The sequence below is a fragment of the Borostomias antarcticus genome, assembly GCF_949987555.1.
Source record: "Borostomias antarcticus genome assembly, chromosome: 6".
Classification (NCBI taxonomy): Eukaryota; Metazoa; Chordata; class Actinopteri; order Stomiiformes; family Stomiidae; genus Borostomias; species Borostomias antarcticus.
The window spans coordinates 25,910,160-25,929,056 of record NC_140239.1 but is presented as its reverse complement, the minus strand read 5'-3'; the positions used below and the strand labels follow the sequence as shown (position 1 = coordinate 25,929,056).

The following is an 18,897-nucleotide window of genomic DNA, read 5'->3' as shown; positions in this document are numbered from 1 at the left end:
TCACTGGGCTGCCGTGGGCGTGGCTGTGGGGTGGGTCGCCAGGGAAACATTGGAGGACGAGGAAGTGATGGCTTTTGGGGTCTGGCACCTGCACACAGGAATAGGATATGACATCACACCATGGTCAGAATACTGGGCTAGCTCAGGTTCAGAGTCAGATGTCGCAATGGCTCATTTGTGGGAAACTTTTAAGTGAACACATTGATTTTTGTCCTTTTGGTCTTTTAACAGATTCTAATAAAACAAACCCTTGGCTTTCATAATATGTAGGAATTGTGTCTCATTTCGACTGGAAAATATATATTTTAAGCGTAGAAAAAAGAGATGGTTTTGTAAAAAGTTAGCTAAAGTTAGGTATGTTCTTGTGAGTTGTATGTGGTGTGAATACACTGCATAAATGTGGCAAAATTGACAGCAAACTTTAAATGTGTTTTTCTCAAAAACATTTTTTGGTGACTTTGGATATGTAATCGCCCATAACTCGCTTGATATTTGGAATAGAGAAATAAATAATGTTTTCTGGTCAATGTGACTCATTATGGTGGAGCAGGTCACATATATTCCTGTTGGGGCTTCACAGAGCCTTAATGCTGTCATGAGACTGAGCAGTGTGTGTGTGTGTGTGTGTGTGTGTGTGTGTGTGTGTGTGTGTGTGTGTGAGTGTGTGTGTGTGTGTGTGTGTGCGCAGTAGAGGCTAGAGTAACCAGGTTAAAGGAGTAGTAAAGGGAAAATGCATGTTTAGCCCTGTTTTATTTTTACACGCTTTTAATCGAGAATTGATCGATATCATCATGGGCCACATACAGTAGGCCTACACTGTTAAAAAAAAAAAGAAAAAAAAAAGAGGGCAAAGGGCAGGTGCTCTAGCACCACCTCATGTCTATCTGTGCGTCATGTCTATCGTCCTGCTCAAAAGTGCTAGTTTTGTCAACGTATTGATCTGAAACATTGTATATGATCATAAGTAACCTTAAAACAGGGCTAAACACCCTTTACTACTCCTTTAAGGGGAGCTATGGTTTAGGTCTCACCAGGAGCGTGACCTTCGAACCCGTGCGGCCCTGTCCTTGTGGGGGGAGTTGTCCATGGTGGGACTGAGGTTAAGCTCCTCCTCAGAGGAACGGTCCAATGAAAGGGTGGTGGGAGGAGTCACGTCCAGTTCCAGGAACATGATGTTTTCGGCCTGTACGTAAACAAATGCAGACACACCACATATGCCATGATGTGGAATCAAGCCTGAATCAACATTCAGATTGGAAGTATGTCATGGGGCACTCTCTATATCTCATCTTTCTCCAGCAGATACACACACACACACACACGCACACACACCTTATATCTGGAGTGAGCTCCCATCGCTATGGCAACCCGGGCATATTGGCTGATTGGTCGTTTGTAGCCCACTGCAGAGGTAGGCCTCTTCTTCATCTGAGAAAATTTACTGAGAGAAGGAGAGAGAGAGAGAAAGAAAGAGAGAGAGAGAGAGAGAGAGAGAGAGAGAGAGAGAGAGAGACAGACAGACAGACAGACAGACAGACAGACAGACAGACAGACAGACACAGAGAAAGAGGACATTATTGAAGAAAGTAAAACAGGCAGATCTGCTCAAACCAAACCCAGAGCAGCCAGGGTCACTGCATCCTCTCACCTCTCAGCAGGTACCAGGGGCTGGAACTTCCACTGGTCCTCCTCAGTGTCAAAGGTCAGCCTGTTCATGATCTTGTTCTTCTCCTCAGGGGAAATGAAGTTCTCTATGATCAGATACCTGCGCGCACACACACACACACACACACACACACACGCGCACGCGCGCGCACACACACACACACACACACACACACACACACACACACACACGGACAGGGATAGGGTAGGCAATGTATAAGCAAGTGCTTCAACCTAGCCCTTTTGGTTGTTTACCACACAGAAAGAGAGTTGAAAGTTTTAAATAATATGAATGTTTTGTTTTGAAAGATGGCCAATAAATATTAATTCATTCATTCATTCATTCATTCATTCATTCATTCATTCATTCATTCATTCATTCATTCATAGTGTCTTTGTGTCTTACTGTTGTGTGACATGATGACTAAATAAAGGTTCGTTTGTGCAACTCACTTGAACTTGAGCTCTCTGGTGAGTTCATTCTGGGTCTGCTCCAGCTCCTGTCTGTTCCTCACATGCTCGTCATTCACATCCTTAATCTCTGCCTTCACGCACTGCAGCTTTGCATAGAGCTACAGAGAGAGAGAGAGAGACGGAGAGAGGGTAATGGATAGCGAATGAGAGAGGGGTGGAGACCGAGGTGATGTCACCTGACACTGTCGTCAGGGGGGAGGAAGGTGATGGTCTCCAGGCTGCCGGTTACTCGTAGCAACGGCACGGGAGGAGCCAGCTGGAGGAAGTCCGCGGTAACCCCTCTCTCCTTCCCTCTCTCCTTCCCTCTCTCCTCCCTTCCATCCCCTCCCTCACCCTCACCCCACCCCCCCACCCCCCATGCAGCGGGATTGGGGGCGACACTCGGGCAAGGTTCGGAGTCAGGGGGAGGTTATTTTGTGGTCAGTCAAATGTTATACACATTCACAAACACAGAGAGTTAAGAGTTAGTCGTGGCGTACCCGTGCCGGGTGGCGGACAGTTAACGGAGTTGTAGGACAGGAGCCAGAGGGTAGAGGTGCAGGGACTGGTGCAGAGGGTGCGTGAGTAGTTTGGGGAGGGGGGCAAATCGGAGGGCGGTTAGCGGGAGCGGCCTGGGAGGCAACTGGAGTGTTTCACCCAAAGGTAATCCCAGATGGGCAGATGATGAAATTAAGCGTGGAGGGCCATTAGTGGGACTAGCCCAGGTGGGACAGTGGGCAGAGTGCAGAGGGGGAGACAAACCTTCAGGTACTGATTTTAAGTGTGTGTCCGTGGCAGGGGGGGGTCGTTAGGGTCCGTGTCAAAGGGTCAAGGTGGGGTACAGAGGGAACACTGGCATTAGGACAGGGAATCATCTGTGTTTATGTGTGTGTGTGTGAGAGAGATAGTGACAGAGAGAGAGAGAGAGAGAGAGAGAGAGAGAGAGAGAGACAGAGAATGTCTGTCTCACCTTCTTGAGTTTCTTGGTCTTGGCCTCCACCTCCTGTTGCAGGGAGGAGAAGGTCTCTTTCAGCTCCAGGGTCTCCTCTTCCTGAGCAAACATCTGCTGCTGGATCTCCCTCTCCCTGCTTGTCTACACACACACACACACATACAAATATACTCACAAACTACTCGCACCTTACTTTACAAAAAAAGGAATTTGGCGGCTGTCATCAGTCAATCCCACAGACCTGCTCAGCGATCTCTTGTCTTTTGATCTCCAGCATCTTCTGCTGTTCGTTGGTGTGGTCCATGATGTTCTTCCCCCCGACCAGCAGCTTGCTCTCCATGGCCTAGTGAACAGCACACAGCGTCAGCCCTGGACACTGCCACACGTTTATACACAAACACAAACACTTTTCTTTTAGAGAATTTTAGACATGAACTTGGAGTGCGAAGAGTACGGAAGAGCATTAGGGCCAACAGCGGCGTTTTTTTTTTTTTTTTAAGCTTCTGAGTTTAAAGTCAGAAATTCTGACTTTTTTCTCAGAAGTTATTTCTGACTTTTTTCTCAGAAATTCTGACTTTAAAGCTTAAAATAATAAACTCAGTTGTTGGCCCTAATGCTCTTCCGTAGAAGAGAGAGACTAGCTGGCGAGTGTAGCTTTAATCCTCATTTGAGAGGGTGTCTCTTTTATTCTGGCGAGTTTTGGTGATATGACAGCTGATAATGCAGAATCTTTGGTGCTACATTGTTCTACATGAGCGAGTGTCTGAATCATCACATCTCATTTTCTGCTGGAAGATCCCCGTGATGTCATCTGTCTAGGAGTACAATTATACACACACTCCCCTTACACACACTCTGCCCTGTTCTCATTGGGTCCTGGCTGAACCCTGTCCTGGGGGCACACAATCTAAAATAAAGTGAAACTCTGAAAGAGAGAGAGAGAGAGAGAGAGAGAGAGAGAGAGGGGGAGAGAGAGAGAGAGAGAGAGAGAGAACAGAAAAGAGAGGTACAAAGAGGGGGAAGGAGGCGGAGGCTGTGTTTTTCTGTGAGGGTCACATTCCACTCCCAGAATTCCACACAGGGCTCTGTGTATGTGTCTGCCCCTGATTTCGCCTATTCCCCCATTTCAGCTGCTTTCACACACACACACACACACACACACACACACACACACACACACACACACACACACACACACACACACACACACACACACACACACACACAGACAGTACAGTACAGTAAAGTCTTTATGAAGAGCGTGGATATATGTAGCAGATCTTCCCTGAAAGACCCATTGTTCTGTGCTGCTTTTGTGCAACTGTGTGTGTGTGTGTGTGTGTGTGTGTGTGTGTGTGTGTGTGTGTGTGCGTGCGTGCGTGTGTGTGTGTGGTGAGTTTGTGGGTGTGACGGCACAGTTTGCAGCCCTTTGTACTCTGTCACAGTGTTTTAGCATCATTAAAGGGACGATTCATCTCAGGGCTTTTGTCTGTCGGGCACACACACATTCTCTCTCTCATCTGTCTGACTGTATGTACACCGTGTTCTGGCCTAACAGACCGTTCACTGTTTGCAGCATGTCTGTGTGTGACAGTTTTCAGATTTCAAAAGGCAAGACTATGAGATGAGAGGAAGGTACAGTAGAGAGAGGAAGGGTTTCTCGTGATCCGACCCTTCTCGGGATAGGAGGCCATTGATTATCACTGATGTGATATCACAAGCACACGCACGCATGCATGCACGCGCACACACACACACACACACACACACACACACACACACACACACACACACACACACACACACACAGATCAGAGGAAACCAGAGACCTACCAATGTACAGAGGACAGTGTTCATGTCATTAAAAACCTCTCAGTCCATTTTCCATTCTCCTCTCTCTTTTGTTTATCTCATCCTCTCTCTCTCTCTCTCTCTCTCTGCGGTTCTGCTGTCTTGCACAAAGCCATCTTTGAGTGTGGCTGTGTGTGTGTATGTGTGTGTGTGTGTGTGTGTGTGTGTGTGTGTGTGTATGTATGTTTGTATGTATGTATGTATGTGCACTCCAGTACTCCAATCATTTACAAACACACACACACACGCACGCACACACACACACACACACACACACACACACACACACACACACTCATACACACATGCACAAAGCAGTGAATGTTGAGCTGGGTCAGCTAAGCAGAGCTACAGATCATTCTGCTGGGAATCCACTGCTATAAATACAGCACATCTTTCTCACTGAGGAGGAGGAGAGGAGGGGCATGAGAGAGTGTGTGAACGGGAGAGTGAGGGAGAGAGAGAGAGAGAGAGAGAGAGAGAGAGGGAGAGAGAGGGAGAGAGAGAGAGAGAGGGAGGGAGAGGGAGAGAGAGAGAGAGAGAGGGAGAGGGAGAGAGAGAGAGAGAGAGAGAGAGAGAGAGAGAGAGAGAGAGAAGAGAGGGTCTGGTCTAATGCATGGGTCTGTCTCTTCCTCAGTTGAATAGATGCACACCCGCATGTACTGTACACACACACACACAAACACACACACACACACACACACACACACACACACCACTGATTCGTCAATAATTCAGCAGTTCTGCCCCGCATGCTGAGATGCCCCCCCACACACACTGCCACCCCACTGATGGCATCGCCACGCACACACACACAAACACAACACACAGATCCCAGTCCTTCTTTCTGTCTCTCCATCTCTCACCTCATCGCTGGTCCCTAATTAGACAGGAAAGCAGCCGCGTCAACAGGAAGCAGGATGATAAACCTTGCATGGGTTTCTTTTTGCTGTGTGTCTGTGCGTGCCCATGTGTGTATTTCCTATGAGGTAACAGCCATTGTTGTTGGCTCTCCGATGTGATTGGATGAACCCCAGCTGGCAGGATGTACGGTACGCATTGTAGCTTACAGGAACTAGAGGAAAAAGGGGACTGCCACAGGGTCAAGGATGGATCGATGGCCCTCAGTATCAGAGACAATATATGAAGAGATGGAGAGACGAGGAAAGACGAGTTCTGACCCAGAAGGCATTCTAAGAATAGTGGTCTGTAGGGACAGACTCAGCAGGATCCCACTGAGAACCGACACCTCAGCACGAAGCCCACAGTGTAACTAGTTAGTAGCTGTTGTTGTTGTTGTTCCTTATAACAGAACCCGCCACAACATCCTGCCATGGCAGACTAGGAGAGTGAAAAGAGGAGGGGTTTCGGTTTGAAGAGAATTCGGTTTGCCTTTGAAGAGAGGGATTTCAAATCATCTTTAAAAAGGTTGTGTTTTTTTTACTGTCCTACTATAATATGCCCTTTTTTTTTTTACTGTTCTACTAGATTTAATGTTTTAGCGCACCTGTTCTCTGCAAATTTTCGCGGATGATTCGATAATCTCTGAATTCATGATTTTAAAGTTCAATCGACGTACACAGAGCCAAGCCAGCTTTGTCACAGACCTTCTCTGTCTCTCCTCTCTGCCTAGCAACGGGCCTGTATTGGTTCACTGAGCAGGGGGAAAAATGCAGCCCGCAGGCCACAGGTTATGATTGGCTGGTTGATTCCCGACTGCACCAGTCAGACGAAACATGGGCTGGGGGAATCTGTAGAGCCAAAACAACTATCTCTTACCGTGTCACAGAACCATCTCATAGCAGGTTTGTGTACAACAGCGAGCTTAAAGAGACATTTCCGGAGCTGACACCAGCCGATCAAACACAGGAAGTATTATTCTTTTCCATGTTTATCTCTGGCTTCCTGTTCCCCCTGGTGGGACAGAAGAGAGATGCTGTCGACTTCAAAGCCCAGCTTGACTAGGAGGATCTTTCGAAAGCCCAATGGTGTTCAGATGTGCAGATGATCAGGACTGTAGCTGGGATAGAAAGGCTGCAGGCATTCTGCAGCTGGGGGGGAGTTATTGACCGGCAGGACAACCGAGCTCTCTCTCTCTCACCCTCTCTCTCTCTCTCTCTCTCTCTCTCTCTCTCTCTCACCCTCTCTCTCTCTCTCTCACCCTCTCTCTCTCTCTCTCTCTCTCTCACCCTCTCTCTCTCTCTCTCTCTCTCTCTCTCTCTCTCTCACCCTCTCTCTCTCTCTCTCTCTCTCTCACCCTCTCCAGTGTTATGTCCAGTTTGTGTGTAGGTGTGTGTGTGTGTGTGTGTGTGTGTGGGGGGGGGGTTGTAGGCTATGTCCTTTAGTGTATGAACATTCCCACCAGACAGAAGGTTCTCTCTCTCTCTCTTTCTCAGGCACATATTCACATTAGACACAAACACAGTAAATAACACACAAAAGCACATCTACACAACCGGTTACACAACCTAATTAGTGGCCGAGTGGCCAATTTTGTGGCAATGCCTGTAATCTCCAGATCAGTAGAATTACCTATTACATTAATAACATAGATAACACTGATCTAATGTAACCCACTGGATTACATAGATTTATCACTACTGTGTGTGTGTGTGTGTGTGTGTGTGTGTGTGTGTGTGTGTGTGTGTGTGTGTGTGTGTGTGTGTGTGTGTGTGTGTGTGTAAAGTTGGAACAATGGAGCCTGAGCTCTATGCAGATGCAGCTACAGTATTGGAGACCAAGAAAGGAGCTCCCTGCCCCTCTTCATCACCAACCTCCTCTTTACCTTGTACTTGGCAGTGAGCTGCTCGGTAGCCTCCTGCTCCTTCCTCAGGTCTCCCATCATCCTCTCCTTCTCTCCCAGAAGCCTCTGCTTCTCCTCAGCCAATAAGGAGTGGTCATCTCGGATGGCTTCCTTCTCCAGCTCCAGTCGCTGCTCCTGCTGCTTCATGTAGTCCCGCCCCTCCTTCTCCACCTCCTCCTGCTCTCTGTCCGACTCCTCATCCCCCTCTCCGTCCCAGCTTTCCCCGTCGCCATCCTCCCCCTTCCTGTGTTTGCCCCGCCCCTTCCTGTGGTTGAGCTGAGCCCGGAGGCGCGCTATCTCTCTCTGGAACTCTCTCAGCAGGGCGTCTTTGGGGTCCTCGTTGACCCTGGGCTGGTTCTGGATGTTCTTGGCCCGGTTGGCGTAGCGCAGCGTGGTCAGCGTCTCCTCGTAGTGCTGCGAGGCCGGGCCCAGAGTGGCGACCATGACGGTCCTGGCGTTGCCGCCCAGGGAGTCCTGCAGCAGGCGGGTGAGCTTGGAGTCCCGGTACGGCACGTGGCTGCTCCGCCCGTCCGCCAGCGCCGAGATCACGTTGCCCAGCGCCGAGAGCGACAGGTTGATCTTCGCCGCCTCCTTCAGGCGCTCCCCCCGGACGCCGGTCTTGGCCTGTCGCTCGCTGCCCGCCAGGTCCACCAGGTTCAGGCGGCCGACCCGGATGTGCTGGCGGCCGTCCGGGCCGGGCCGGCTGCACTCCACCGTGATCAGGAACAGGGCGTGCGAGCGCGACGAGTGCTCGTTCATGTCCGTGGCGCCCACCGAGCGCACCTGGTTGCCCACGTTCATCAGCTCCTCGATCTCCTTCACGCTCTTGCACACGCAGGACGTCAGGTCGCGCACGTACACCCCGCTCTCCGGGCTCTCCCGCAAGTCCAGGGCGCGCGGCTGCGCGCGGTTGGGGTCCAGCAGGTCGCGGATGTCCTCTCGATAGATCTCCAGGTAGGAGGCCCGCACCAGGTACTGTCTGTCCGACTGGGAGCGTGAGATGTGCGTGAATATGTGGTCGAAGGCGCTGGGGATCACGCCGCGCTTCTCCGGGTCGAGCCAAGCCCCCTGCATGGTGTACGTTTTCCCCGTGCCCGTCTGCCCATAGGCAAAAATGGTCCCGTTGAAGCCGGCGAGCACAGAGTCGATTAAGGGCCTCACAGTCTCGTCGTAGAGGTCTCTTTGCTTGGAGCTGGCGTCATAGACGGCGTCGAACGTGAACGTCTTCCGCGGCTCAGCGGGCGGCGCGCGTGGGTTACGAAGAACCACTTGGCCTAGGGGCACGTCCATCTCCACAATCCCCACTCCCGAACCGCCCGCCTCCTCTTTTCGGTTCAATGGACGGCATCGAACTACTACCTTCACCGACTCACTACTCTTGCATTTCGACATGTTTTCTTTTTTTCCCTTGTCTCAATAATTATACTAATATGATATGAGCCTAATTGGCTGGATGGGCCTACCTAATCATTCGCTCCCGCTGCGCGTCAAGGCTGTAGGACTATATGCAAGACATTTAAAAATAAAAGCTTGCCGACATTCACTCTCAAAACAATGTTAAGCCTACACCATTATTTACTATACTGATTAAGCTTATCCTGTCATTTGGCAGCTTTTCTGTTGCTAAAGAGGTAAAAAGGTAGTCAGTCTCTCACGCGTCAGGGCGACGATGCGCTCGGTTCCACTGCATGTCCGTCTGTTGAGATTGATCAATAAAAACACAAATCATTAAATGGTTTTACCATAAAATCCTCTGTCGGGTAATATTTTGTTCCATATAGCGCTCATCTCTTGGTTTCATACGCCTTGGCCCCTGAACGACCGAAATCCAACGCTACGACCACGGCTGCGCTGTCATAGGGATGGGGATGCTTGCTCGCTTGAGCTGTGTGCTGTGCTACTAGGAGCGAGCTACTCAGCGCCTGCTGCCGCTTGCCCCGCACACACACGCACACGCGCACACACACACACACGCACACACACACACACACACACACACACACACACACGCACAAATTACCTCATCCAGCCACACCCCACATCGCTGCGGAACGCAACACAGAACCATGGGAGATGGAGTTGGATGTAAGTAGCTTACAGCCTACAGAATAGTCGATGCCTTATTCAGTAGTTAGGCTACTTAATTTTCAGGTAGGCTCCTCATTTTTCACCCTTATTGTTACTAGGCTGCTTTTCTGACAGTCTCTCATTTTAGAATGTCTGTCATTCTTTTTTTGTGCATTTTTACAGATATATTTTATAGGGTACTGTTATAATGCAATATGCAGAATAATATTATGGTTAATTGGTATTCTGATAATATAGGCTCAATATGTAATGAATGTTAGAGTTTCAGGTATAGCCTGGTCTTCGTGATGTTTCTTAAAAGAGAAATGTCAGTATCCGCATAATAAATGGTCCACATCACAGTCTAATGGTGGGCTGATTCCAGGAGATCTGATCATATCAGAGGAAGATCAGAAGAGGATCAAAATATCAGCAATAAAGTTAGATAGATAGATTTACCAGGCTACTATTGGGGCCAGAGACAAGAATAAAACAGGTAAGACAGACCTTCCAAGCAGCTGACAAAATGCGGTTGAATTTCATTATTGATATTCCCATAAACTTTTTGGGAGGTTTTTTAAAGGTTATTTTCAGTGATCATTGCACTACAGTGTTGATAATTAGACTACAGTACTATTAAAACCCCATTGTAACGTGGCTCCCAAAGATGGTTGAGGAGAGTCCACTGTGTAATCAAACGTTGAACAATACCACCACCTACTGGTCTTAATTCGAAGCCACTTGCTATGAGATGATATGCAGTTCGCCATTCATAACAGGAGAGGGCAGTATACATGCTCGTTTGATTTAGCCTACAGTGTGCAGATGTTCCTTCCTGTTACTGTGCAGATGTGGCATCCTGTTGCATGTCTGTCTGTCTGTCTGTCTGTCTGTCTGTCTGTCTGTCTATCTATCTATCTATCTATCTACCAATTATCTATCTATCTATCTATCTATCTATCTATCTATCTGTCTGTCTGTCTGTCTGTCTGTCTGTCTGTCTGTCTGTCTGTCTGTCTGTCTGTCTGTCTGTCTGTCTGTCTGTCTGTCTGTCTATCTATTGTTTGTATCAGGAATAGCATCGATTTTGTGTCACCTGGTAGAATAATGGTACTTAGCTCTCTCTCTAATATTTATGACCTCGCTAGATCATTGTGAAACCACTATACAAGCCGCTAACCGGCTAGGCTGTGTTGTTTAGTTTAGTTTGTCATCTTGTGTGTGCTGTGTGGGTTTGAGTGTTTGTGTCATGTCTGTACTTGGCTGGAGAGAGCAGGGCATACTCAACATTCCAGGAGGAGTGTCTGAGTATGCAAGTCTCACTGACAGTGGACACATACTTCCTCTCTCAACACACGCACACATACACACACCCTAAACGATAGAATGTAGTTGGGCATACACAATGTAGGCTATTTCTCACAGATGTGCAACATTATTGGTCATAGATTTAGTATGGTGAGCAGAGCATTTGAGCAGAATAGAGGAAGTGGGCAGGGTGGAGGAAAATGTACTCCAACATGTTAATATTAACTGAACAATTGTTCGGAGTATCCTGGCCTGGTTAGAGAAGTACTGAAGAATTTTTGAGGGCTTTGGGAAACGCCCGTGACACAGGAGTTGTTATATGACATCACTTTGACTCACAGCTGGGATCGTCACCGGCAGTATCAAATAACTAGCCTAACCCCTGGCCGACTAGCTTGCTGTACCGAACACACCCCGGTCAAGATCGGCAAGAAACTGGGAGCCATTTTGGGTCTCATAGTTATATTTCAGACTGTCAAGTTATCTGAGAGTACGAGCCGAGATGTCCGAAATTGTCCCGCAGTAACATTTGCCCTATCCACATGTCAATTTCAGAGACGCCTTTTTACCCCTTGACGGTTGGCAATATACCCAATCAAATTCCAATTAAGATTGAGATGCAGCGATAGCATCCAATCATAGGCTAGAGTTTGACAGAAGGGGCGGGAAAGAGGTGTGTTCGTAAAACTCGGGTGTCGCCGTGGTAGCTCCATTCGAAGGCGACGGCGGTCGTCTGTTTCGGCTCCTTATTATCGAGAAAATAAATAACTGTGATAAGGTCGTTCATTTGACACGCTGTCAACCTCCGAAATTTTACAATTCTTCTCGATCGTGATTCTAGAAGTGGTTGGAATGACGGACTATACCAAGAATTTGAATTAGCTTGCTGCTAGTTTGAAGAAAGAGTGAGTCGGTTAGACTAGAGGGGAGCCATTTTGTCCCGACTGTGAGGGAGAAAGAAAGAGTGGAAAGGGGGAATCACACGGGAGGAAATCGTATTTTTGCTTTCTTTTCACATGCAGTAAGGGACAACAGTTCTGCGTTGGACATTACATTAGTAACAGGATACGGTTCTGACGAGCTATAAGGAGCAGTATTTAGCTATCAAGCCAGCTAGATATCAACATCCAAATTACACAGATATCCAGTGCGATTCGTCTGATTGGATAACGGGCTGGCTTGAGTTCTTCGCTAGATTGTTCCTTCTCTTTGTCCGGTGAACACAACTTGTTATTCAATGGCGAAGAAGACATACGACTTGCTGTTCAAGCTCCTTCTGATTGGGGACTCGGGCGTGGGGAAGACGTGCGTGCTGTTCCGCTTCTCTGACGACGCCTTCAACACAACCTTCATCTCCACCATAGGTAAGGGGCCGCAGGCAGGGTTCGGTGTTGTCAGCACCGAGTTGGGCATTTTAGTCTATTTTACACATTCAGAGTGAGTTGTTCATCTGTTGGTTGTCTAGCGAGTCATATACGTGCTTGCCCAGTGGTCACCACAGTTCACCAGCCACTGAGCAGGCCCGATACACAACAAGTTTGCCAACTCTTTTGTCACTTCATAGCTAACGTTACTACCCTAGTAAGCTAGCTAGGTTAGCACCATAGCTGTATCCATCACTCTGCAATCATCGAGATCATAATCATAAAGATAATCATAACTATCTACAAACCAACTACTGACATGACATCGACGGCGAGAAGCAATGTGGACATTTTTCACTTTTCATGTGATGGCATTTGTTTACGTTTGGCCACCCCTGACTGGGCTAACTAACTGACCAGCTGGGAATATCCCTCAAATCGTGATTTAAACGATTGCAAATACACCTGTAGTTGTCTAGTTATTACTGTTTTGACCCACTGTTTTCTAACTAGCTTGCTAAGTTATACTTAACAAGCTAGTTAGTATCAAGCTCGCTAGTAACCGGTTATGTATGAGTCGAAGTGCTGTCCGAGTCATCAGGGCCTAACGTTAACAATGCTACCTATTACTGCTGAAACATACCTAGCTATGTGGTGGTTGTGTCCACACACGCCTCTGCAAAAATCTGCCTCTGTGATAGTTTTGTTTGTGCGAGGAGGGATTATCTCCAAATGTTGCTCAACAGAAATCATAAACAATTCAGATTGATGGCGTCATCGCCTCTCTCCCCTCGGTCCGTTTGCGCCTGCGCTCATTCTGCTCACATGAGTCAAATGTCAAACCATCCCCAATGCCCGCGTGGCCGACATGGAAGACTAATTTACTCCGGTGTTTAACGGAGTCGGGGATGGTCAGGGGATGGTCAATGACCTCACCACCAACAGAGCTCACCAGAACGAACTCGGGAACGGGCACTAAACAGTCCTTGATCTAAGGCCTGTGTGTGTTCCTGTCACTCTTCCCAGGTTTTTCAGTGCTTTAGCTTCAGAAGTCAGTTAGCCATTTGTGATTTGAAAAAGATCATAAAGCCACAAGCCTCACATGTACACTGCTAAAAGACCATAAAGCCACGAGCCTCACATGTACACTGCTATTAAAAACGTGCAGGGCGCTTAGCCTATTACTACTGAGCAAAGTGACTCACAACAATGGCAGCAGTCCTCTTGTCACATGTCAGTATGTTTTGATCAGGTGTGTGTGTTGCAGGCGCACTGCCTGAAGCTACATACCAGCCTTCTGTATCATAGGGCCAATGTCACAGAGGAGAAGGGAGGACTTGGGTGTCCAGTTTAATTCCGGGGGAAGTATGTCATTTGTAAACTGCTCGAAAAACCAACAAAACACGCTCACCCAGTTGCTAGGGTCTTGCCATGTCATCAGGCGAGTGCTGTGAACCGGGGCGGTCAGAAGGTGAGCTGAACCAAAGAACCCTTTGGATGTTGGGATGTGAGACAACTTGGAGACGTGAGATTCACACCGGCGTGACAGCAGCAGTACACAGACTCCTGGCTCCTATCTGGCACGGTGTTCTCTCTCAGAGAGCAGTTTACCTGGGCATTTCCATAGGACTACCCAGAATAACACAAACTGGAGCACACAGGTAGTCTGCACGTTTTAATGGTGACTGACGTTCCGACTTTCGTCTTCCTCAGTGTCAAAGACGAAAGAGAGCGTCAGTCACCATAAAAACGTGCAGACTACCTGTGTGCTCCAGTTTGTGTTATTCTGGGTAGTCCTATGGAAATGCCCAGGTAAACCCCTCTCTATTATATATTGTCCTAAACAGTTGAGCACCAAACCCTCTACAGAGAACTTGGCTGAAGCGCGCCGAACTCCACTCTCTGAACTCCGATACTATTTGAACTTGGGCTGTTCTCTCTTAGTTTGCACTTCTCTCTTAGAATTTAATTCCTATTTTAGCTGAGGGGAAGGAGAAATGATAGCGACCAAACGGCTCTCGTGAAGGCGCGGTTATTGTCAGAGAACGCAAGGGAGTTTGAGAAGAGACTCTTGCATTGTTTTCTTTAGTTGATAAGTGGAATCCATTGAGATGAATGGTCGTGAAACAGGATACAGGAACCACCAACGGTTGTAAAATAAATGTAATGTATAGAGCCTAAGTATCTAACAGCAAAAATGCAGGCCATGATACAGATGTAGACTCTTACCTGCAAGGACAGCGGAGGATTGAGATTGTCAGATGGTTGTGTGTGTGTGTGTAATAGGAGGACCTCGCTCTGACGCAGCACTCATACCTTTAAAGACACGCAGCTGCGTCTCAAAATACCCCACCGGAAACCCCCTCATCCCTTGCTCCCTGTCTCTCTCTCTCTCTCATTCTGTGTCTCCCTGCTCCTGCCATTCCAACTGTTCAACCACAACTAACAGGCCAAATATGGGAGTTGGAACGTTCAAAGTATTTGCAGTGTGCAAATTTCTTATCACCGGAGGGGTGCATTTGTAGGCCTGTATGAAAACGACTGTGATAGTTTGGGCTGAGTCCCCTCTCTGCATCCTTCTCATCCTTCAGCCCTTCTCTTTCTGTCTCTCCCTCTTTCCCTCTGGCTTGCATACTCCTTCTCCCCCTCTTTCTGGGTTGTGTGCGTGAACTGTGAAGCCAGCGTGGTGAGTCACACTTTGGCAGGTTCCTCTCTCATTATTCAGGATAGGGGCCCCACCTAAAGCACAGCTGTCCAGCTGCCGACCACCAACACTGACTCATGCTGAGCTCCACTCTCTCTGACCCGCCCTCGCTGGGCTGCAGCCAGCCAGATGCTACATCTCTGACTGACTCCCAAGAGAGAGCCCTGGTTAGCCTGATGCTACCAAGGCTGTGTCTCGTTCGTACTAGCCTAAGGTGGCGTGGTTAGCCAGATGCTACCAAGGCTGTGTCTCGTTCGTACTAGCCTAAGGTGGTGTGGTTAGCCAGATGCTACCAAGGCTGTGTCTCGTTCGTACTAGCCTAAGGTGGCGTGGTTAGCCTGATGCTACCAAGGCTGTGTCTCGTTCGTACTAGCCTAAGGTGGTGTGGTTAGCCTGATGCTACCAAGGCTGTGTCTCGTTCGTACTAGCCTAAGGTGGTGTGGTTAGCCTGATGCTACCAAGGCTGTGTCTCGTACGTACTAGCCTAAGGTGGTGTGGTTAGCCTGATGCTACCAAGGCTGTGTCTCGTTCGTACTAGCCTATAGTGGTGTGGTTAGCCAGATGCTTGCTAGCCTGCTAGTGCAGTGCTGGCTAAGGCCTCAACTGGACATGACTGTGCAGAAACGAGAAGAGATAATGTTATTGTCTCTCCAGAACACTTGTCACTGATTCACAGTCTTCCCCTCTTCTGTCCCTCTCGCTTTCTCTCTCTCTCTCTGTCTCCCCCCCCCCTCTCTCTCTCTCTCTCTCTGTCCCTTTTCTCTGGTTATACTTGGCTTTTCGGTGTCTCTCGGTTCTATCAGGGCTTAAGTGACAACACTAATGCAGAGCTATGGGTTAGCGTGCGTGCATGCGTGGACAAGCGTTCCTTGTCTGCTGTTTAGATTGACATGTGTTGTCCCTCTTTGTTTTACAGGAATAGACTTCAAGATCAAAACTGTTGAACTACAGGGAAAGAAGATCAAATTACAGATATGGTGAGTACTGTGTTAATTTCATTGTGTGTGTGTGTGTGTGTGTCAAGAGAGAGAGAATGTACAGCGGACAGCCACACAGTCAGTGACCTAACTAGTGAATTCTGGAACTTCCAACCCATGTCGCGGTCACAGACGAGTTGGCAGTGTTCCTCCAGACACAGTGGTTAGACTTTGTGTACTGGCATGTTAATGGGCAGACCAGTCAGGGACATGGGTCTCCTGGGGTACTTCCACAGATTCCACAACATTTCTAATCTTTCTGTGCGTGTGTGTGTGCGTGTGTTTGCGCAGGGACACAGCCGGCCAGGAGAGGTTCCACACCATCACCACCTCCTACTACAGAGGAGCCATGGGCATCATGCTGGTCTACGACATCTCCAACGCCAAGAGCTTCGAGAACATCAGCAAGTGGCTCCGCAACATCGACGAGGTAAGACACACACACGTATACCAGACCTCGGCCGCATTGCCTGCCAGTCTTTCAGAGTTTTGGGGAGACTTTGCCGGAGGAAGACAGACAGAGCCGCCGCTGCGCATCGCTGAAGCCGTCCCCGCCGACGGCTGTCAAACGCAGCCCCGCCCCGCCAGGAAAGACGGCGCCTCGTTACCCTCATCCCCCAGCCTCCGTCATACTGCAGATCCAGATGGAGATTAGCCCCGAGAGCCGCAGTCCATCCTAGAGATGATAATCCTGTGTCCATCTTTCTCTCTCTCTCTCTCTCTCTCTCTCTCTCTCTTTTTCCCCCAGCACGCGAACGAGGACGTTGAGAGAATGCTGCTAGGCAACAAGTGTGACATGGAAGACAAGAGGGTCGTACCAAAGGCCAAGGGGGAGCAGGTGAGGGATGGTGCGGTCCGTACCTTGTCGGGAGGAGAAGATCAGGGAGACATGGAAAAAAAGCAAAAGCGGGGTTGGGGGGTTGGGGGGGCGCCAGAATGATTAGCCGTTGATGCCGGCCTGGATCGCCAGCGGTGCAGGAAGTCGTGGCTCGTCGCCGGGTCCCTCTGTCACAGTCCTCACCGGCACGTAGATGACACAGGTCACCCAGAGGCAGCTGGCCAGTCAGCTTCTAGATTGCGCAACACACGGATACAGATCTGCTCACTAACACACGCACGCAAGTTTGTTGGTTCATGGTTTGGCGCGTTGTGTGTTTGGGACACGCGATCCCGGCGTCACACAGACCTACCACCTTTATTTTTGGACTCGGCCTTCCTAGCTTCCATGCCTCACTCCATCTCTCTCTCTCTCTCTCTCTCTCAGATTGCGAGGGAGCACGGCATTAGGTTTTTTGAGACGAGCGCAAAGGCCAACATCAACATCGAGAAGGCTTTCCTCACGTTAGCGGAAGACATCCTCAGAAAGGTTCGTTGTGTGTGTGTGTGCGCGCACGCGCACACTTACTTTATGTATGCGATGGGATGAACGTGTAAACATGTTTGTGTCCGTCTCTTGCAGACACCTGTAAAAGAGCCCAACAGTGAAAACATCGACATCATCAATGGAGGAGGAGTCTCGGGGTGGAAGAGCAAGTGTTGCAGCTGAACAACTCACTCCCATCTCTCTCCTACGCACACACACACACACTAACATGCACGCACGCGCAGACGCGCACACACCCTGACATACATGTGCATATACTCTCTCTGACCGCTAACTCTTAACACTCTTGCCCTTGAACTTGTTCTCTCATACGTTCTCTTGCACGCTGACCATCTCCCCCTCACCCCCACTTCTCTCTCTCTCTCCCAGTTCTGAAATATACCATTCTTCACTCGTCTAATATCCCCATTCACACGTTCTTCCACTCTCCACGGCTTTCTGATGATCATTTTTATTTCAGATAAAAAGAGAAATCATGTCATGTTTCTTGTCATTTGTTTTAAAGGTTGCAAATGAGAGTGATGAGTCAAAGTCACATTTTTAATCTTTCCTTTGTCTGAGCGCACCTGGTCAACCCCTACACTCACCATCGGTCAAAGGAAAAAAAAAAAAGGAAAAAACAAAACAAATTATAAAACAAAACAAAAAAGACAAATGTAGGATTAACATTTTGTACACTAGTGGGGTTTCTGTTGTCTAACCGTATTTGGTCATTTACGATTTGTAACCAAGTGACGGAGGCGTGGCTAGCTCCTTTTGTAGGTGGGGTTTAATTTTGTCCTGTGCCTTATATGGAAGACAGGGGCGGGGCTGTGTGGTGGTTGGAGCCACATCCACCCAATGAAATTACAATTTAATATTCACTTGTTCTGGCTCCTCCCTGTGATGCGGAACAGAAGCAGAAGCGTTTGAATTTCTCCTCCAGCCAAGAGAACGGCATTATGTTGCATTATGTCCTGTTTTATTGTTTTGTTTTTTCTCTGTATGATTTATTTTACATTTTTATTTCGTTTCCTTTAATGGGGTTAATTTTCCTGCATGCAGATTTATTTTGGGTTGGAAGCGTTTCTGTAGCGTTTCTGTGACGTTTCTGTAACGTTTGCCACTGGGTAACTGTGGGTGGGAGGTTGAAAAAGTTCTCTTTGGAAATTCAAACAATTTTGCAGATCCATTAAAAATAAGCTTGTTTAAGTTACTTGTTTGTCCTCAATGATGTCTTATTTTTAGTTATTATGCATTTATCGGATGTGTGATTGTAAAACAGATAATGTGTTTAGGTGTGTGAGAGAGATAGGGGACTATAGCCTTGATGACTTCACCTTGTCAGGCATGTCATGTGGCCACGTGTTATATAGTGTTTGTTTGTGTG

General features: G+C 48.3%; 2 protein-coding genes across 2 annotated transcripts; one reads left to right on the top strand and one right to left on the bottom strand.

Moving 5' to 3' along the window:
- Window positions 1–9,116, bottom strand: kif3ca (kinesin family member 3Ca; the record flags this gene model as incomplete). The annotated part of the gene is made up of 8 exons (XM_084439342.1): window positions 1–88; window positions 1,032–1,183; window positions 1,333–1,441; window positions 1,649–1,765; window positions 2,119–2,237; window positions 3,089–3,211; window positions 3,312–3,413; window positions 7,707–9,116. 8 exons carry the CDS (start codon window positions 9,114–9,116, stop codon window positions 1–3), a joined length of 2,220 nt encoding a protein of 739 aa, XP_084295468.1.
- Window positions 9,117–11,808: 2,692 nt separating this feature from the next.
- On the top strand, window positions 11,809–18,724 carry rab10 (RAB10, member RAS oncogene family). The gene is made up of 6 exons (XM_084439215.1): window positions 11,809–12,463; window positions 16,084–16,144; window positions 16,436–16,574; window positions 16,893–16,982; window positions 17,409–17,510; window positions 17,604–18,724. Exons 1-6 carry the CDS (start codon window positions 12,337–12,339, stop codon window positions 17,688–17,690), a joined length of 606 nt encoding a protein of 201 aa, XP_084295341.1. The 5' UTR covers window positions 11,809–12,336; the 3' UTR covers window positions 17,691–18,724.
- The last annotated feature ends 173 nt before the right edge of the window (window positions 18,725–18,897 follow it).

What these genes read in the sequence shown, in the direction of transcription:
- rab10 (XM_084439215.1), top strand. Translation starts at nt 12,337, where the DNA reads ATGGCGAAGAAGACATACGACTTGCTGTTCAAGCTCCTTCTGATTGGG. An exon ending in CAAAGGCCAAGGGGGAGCAG is followed by an intron (nt 16,983 to 17,408) that starts GTGAGGGATGGT and finishes TCTCTCTCTCAG; the next exon opens with ATTGCGAGGGAGCACGGCAT. An exon ending in CGGAAGACATCCTCAGAAAG is followed by an intron (nt 17,511 to 17,603) that starts GTTCGTTGTGTG and finishes CGTCTCTTGCAG; the next exon opens with ACACCTGTAAAAGAGCCCAA.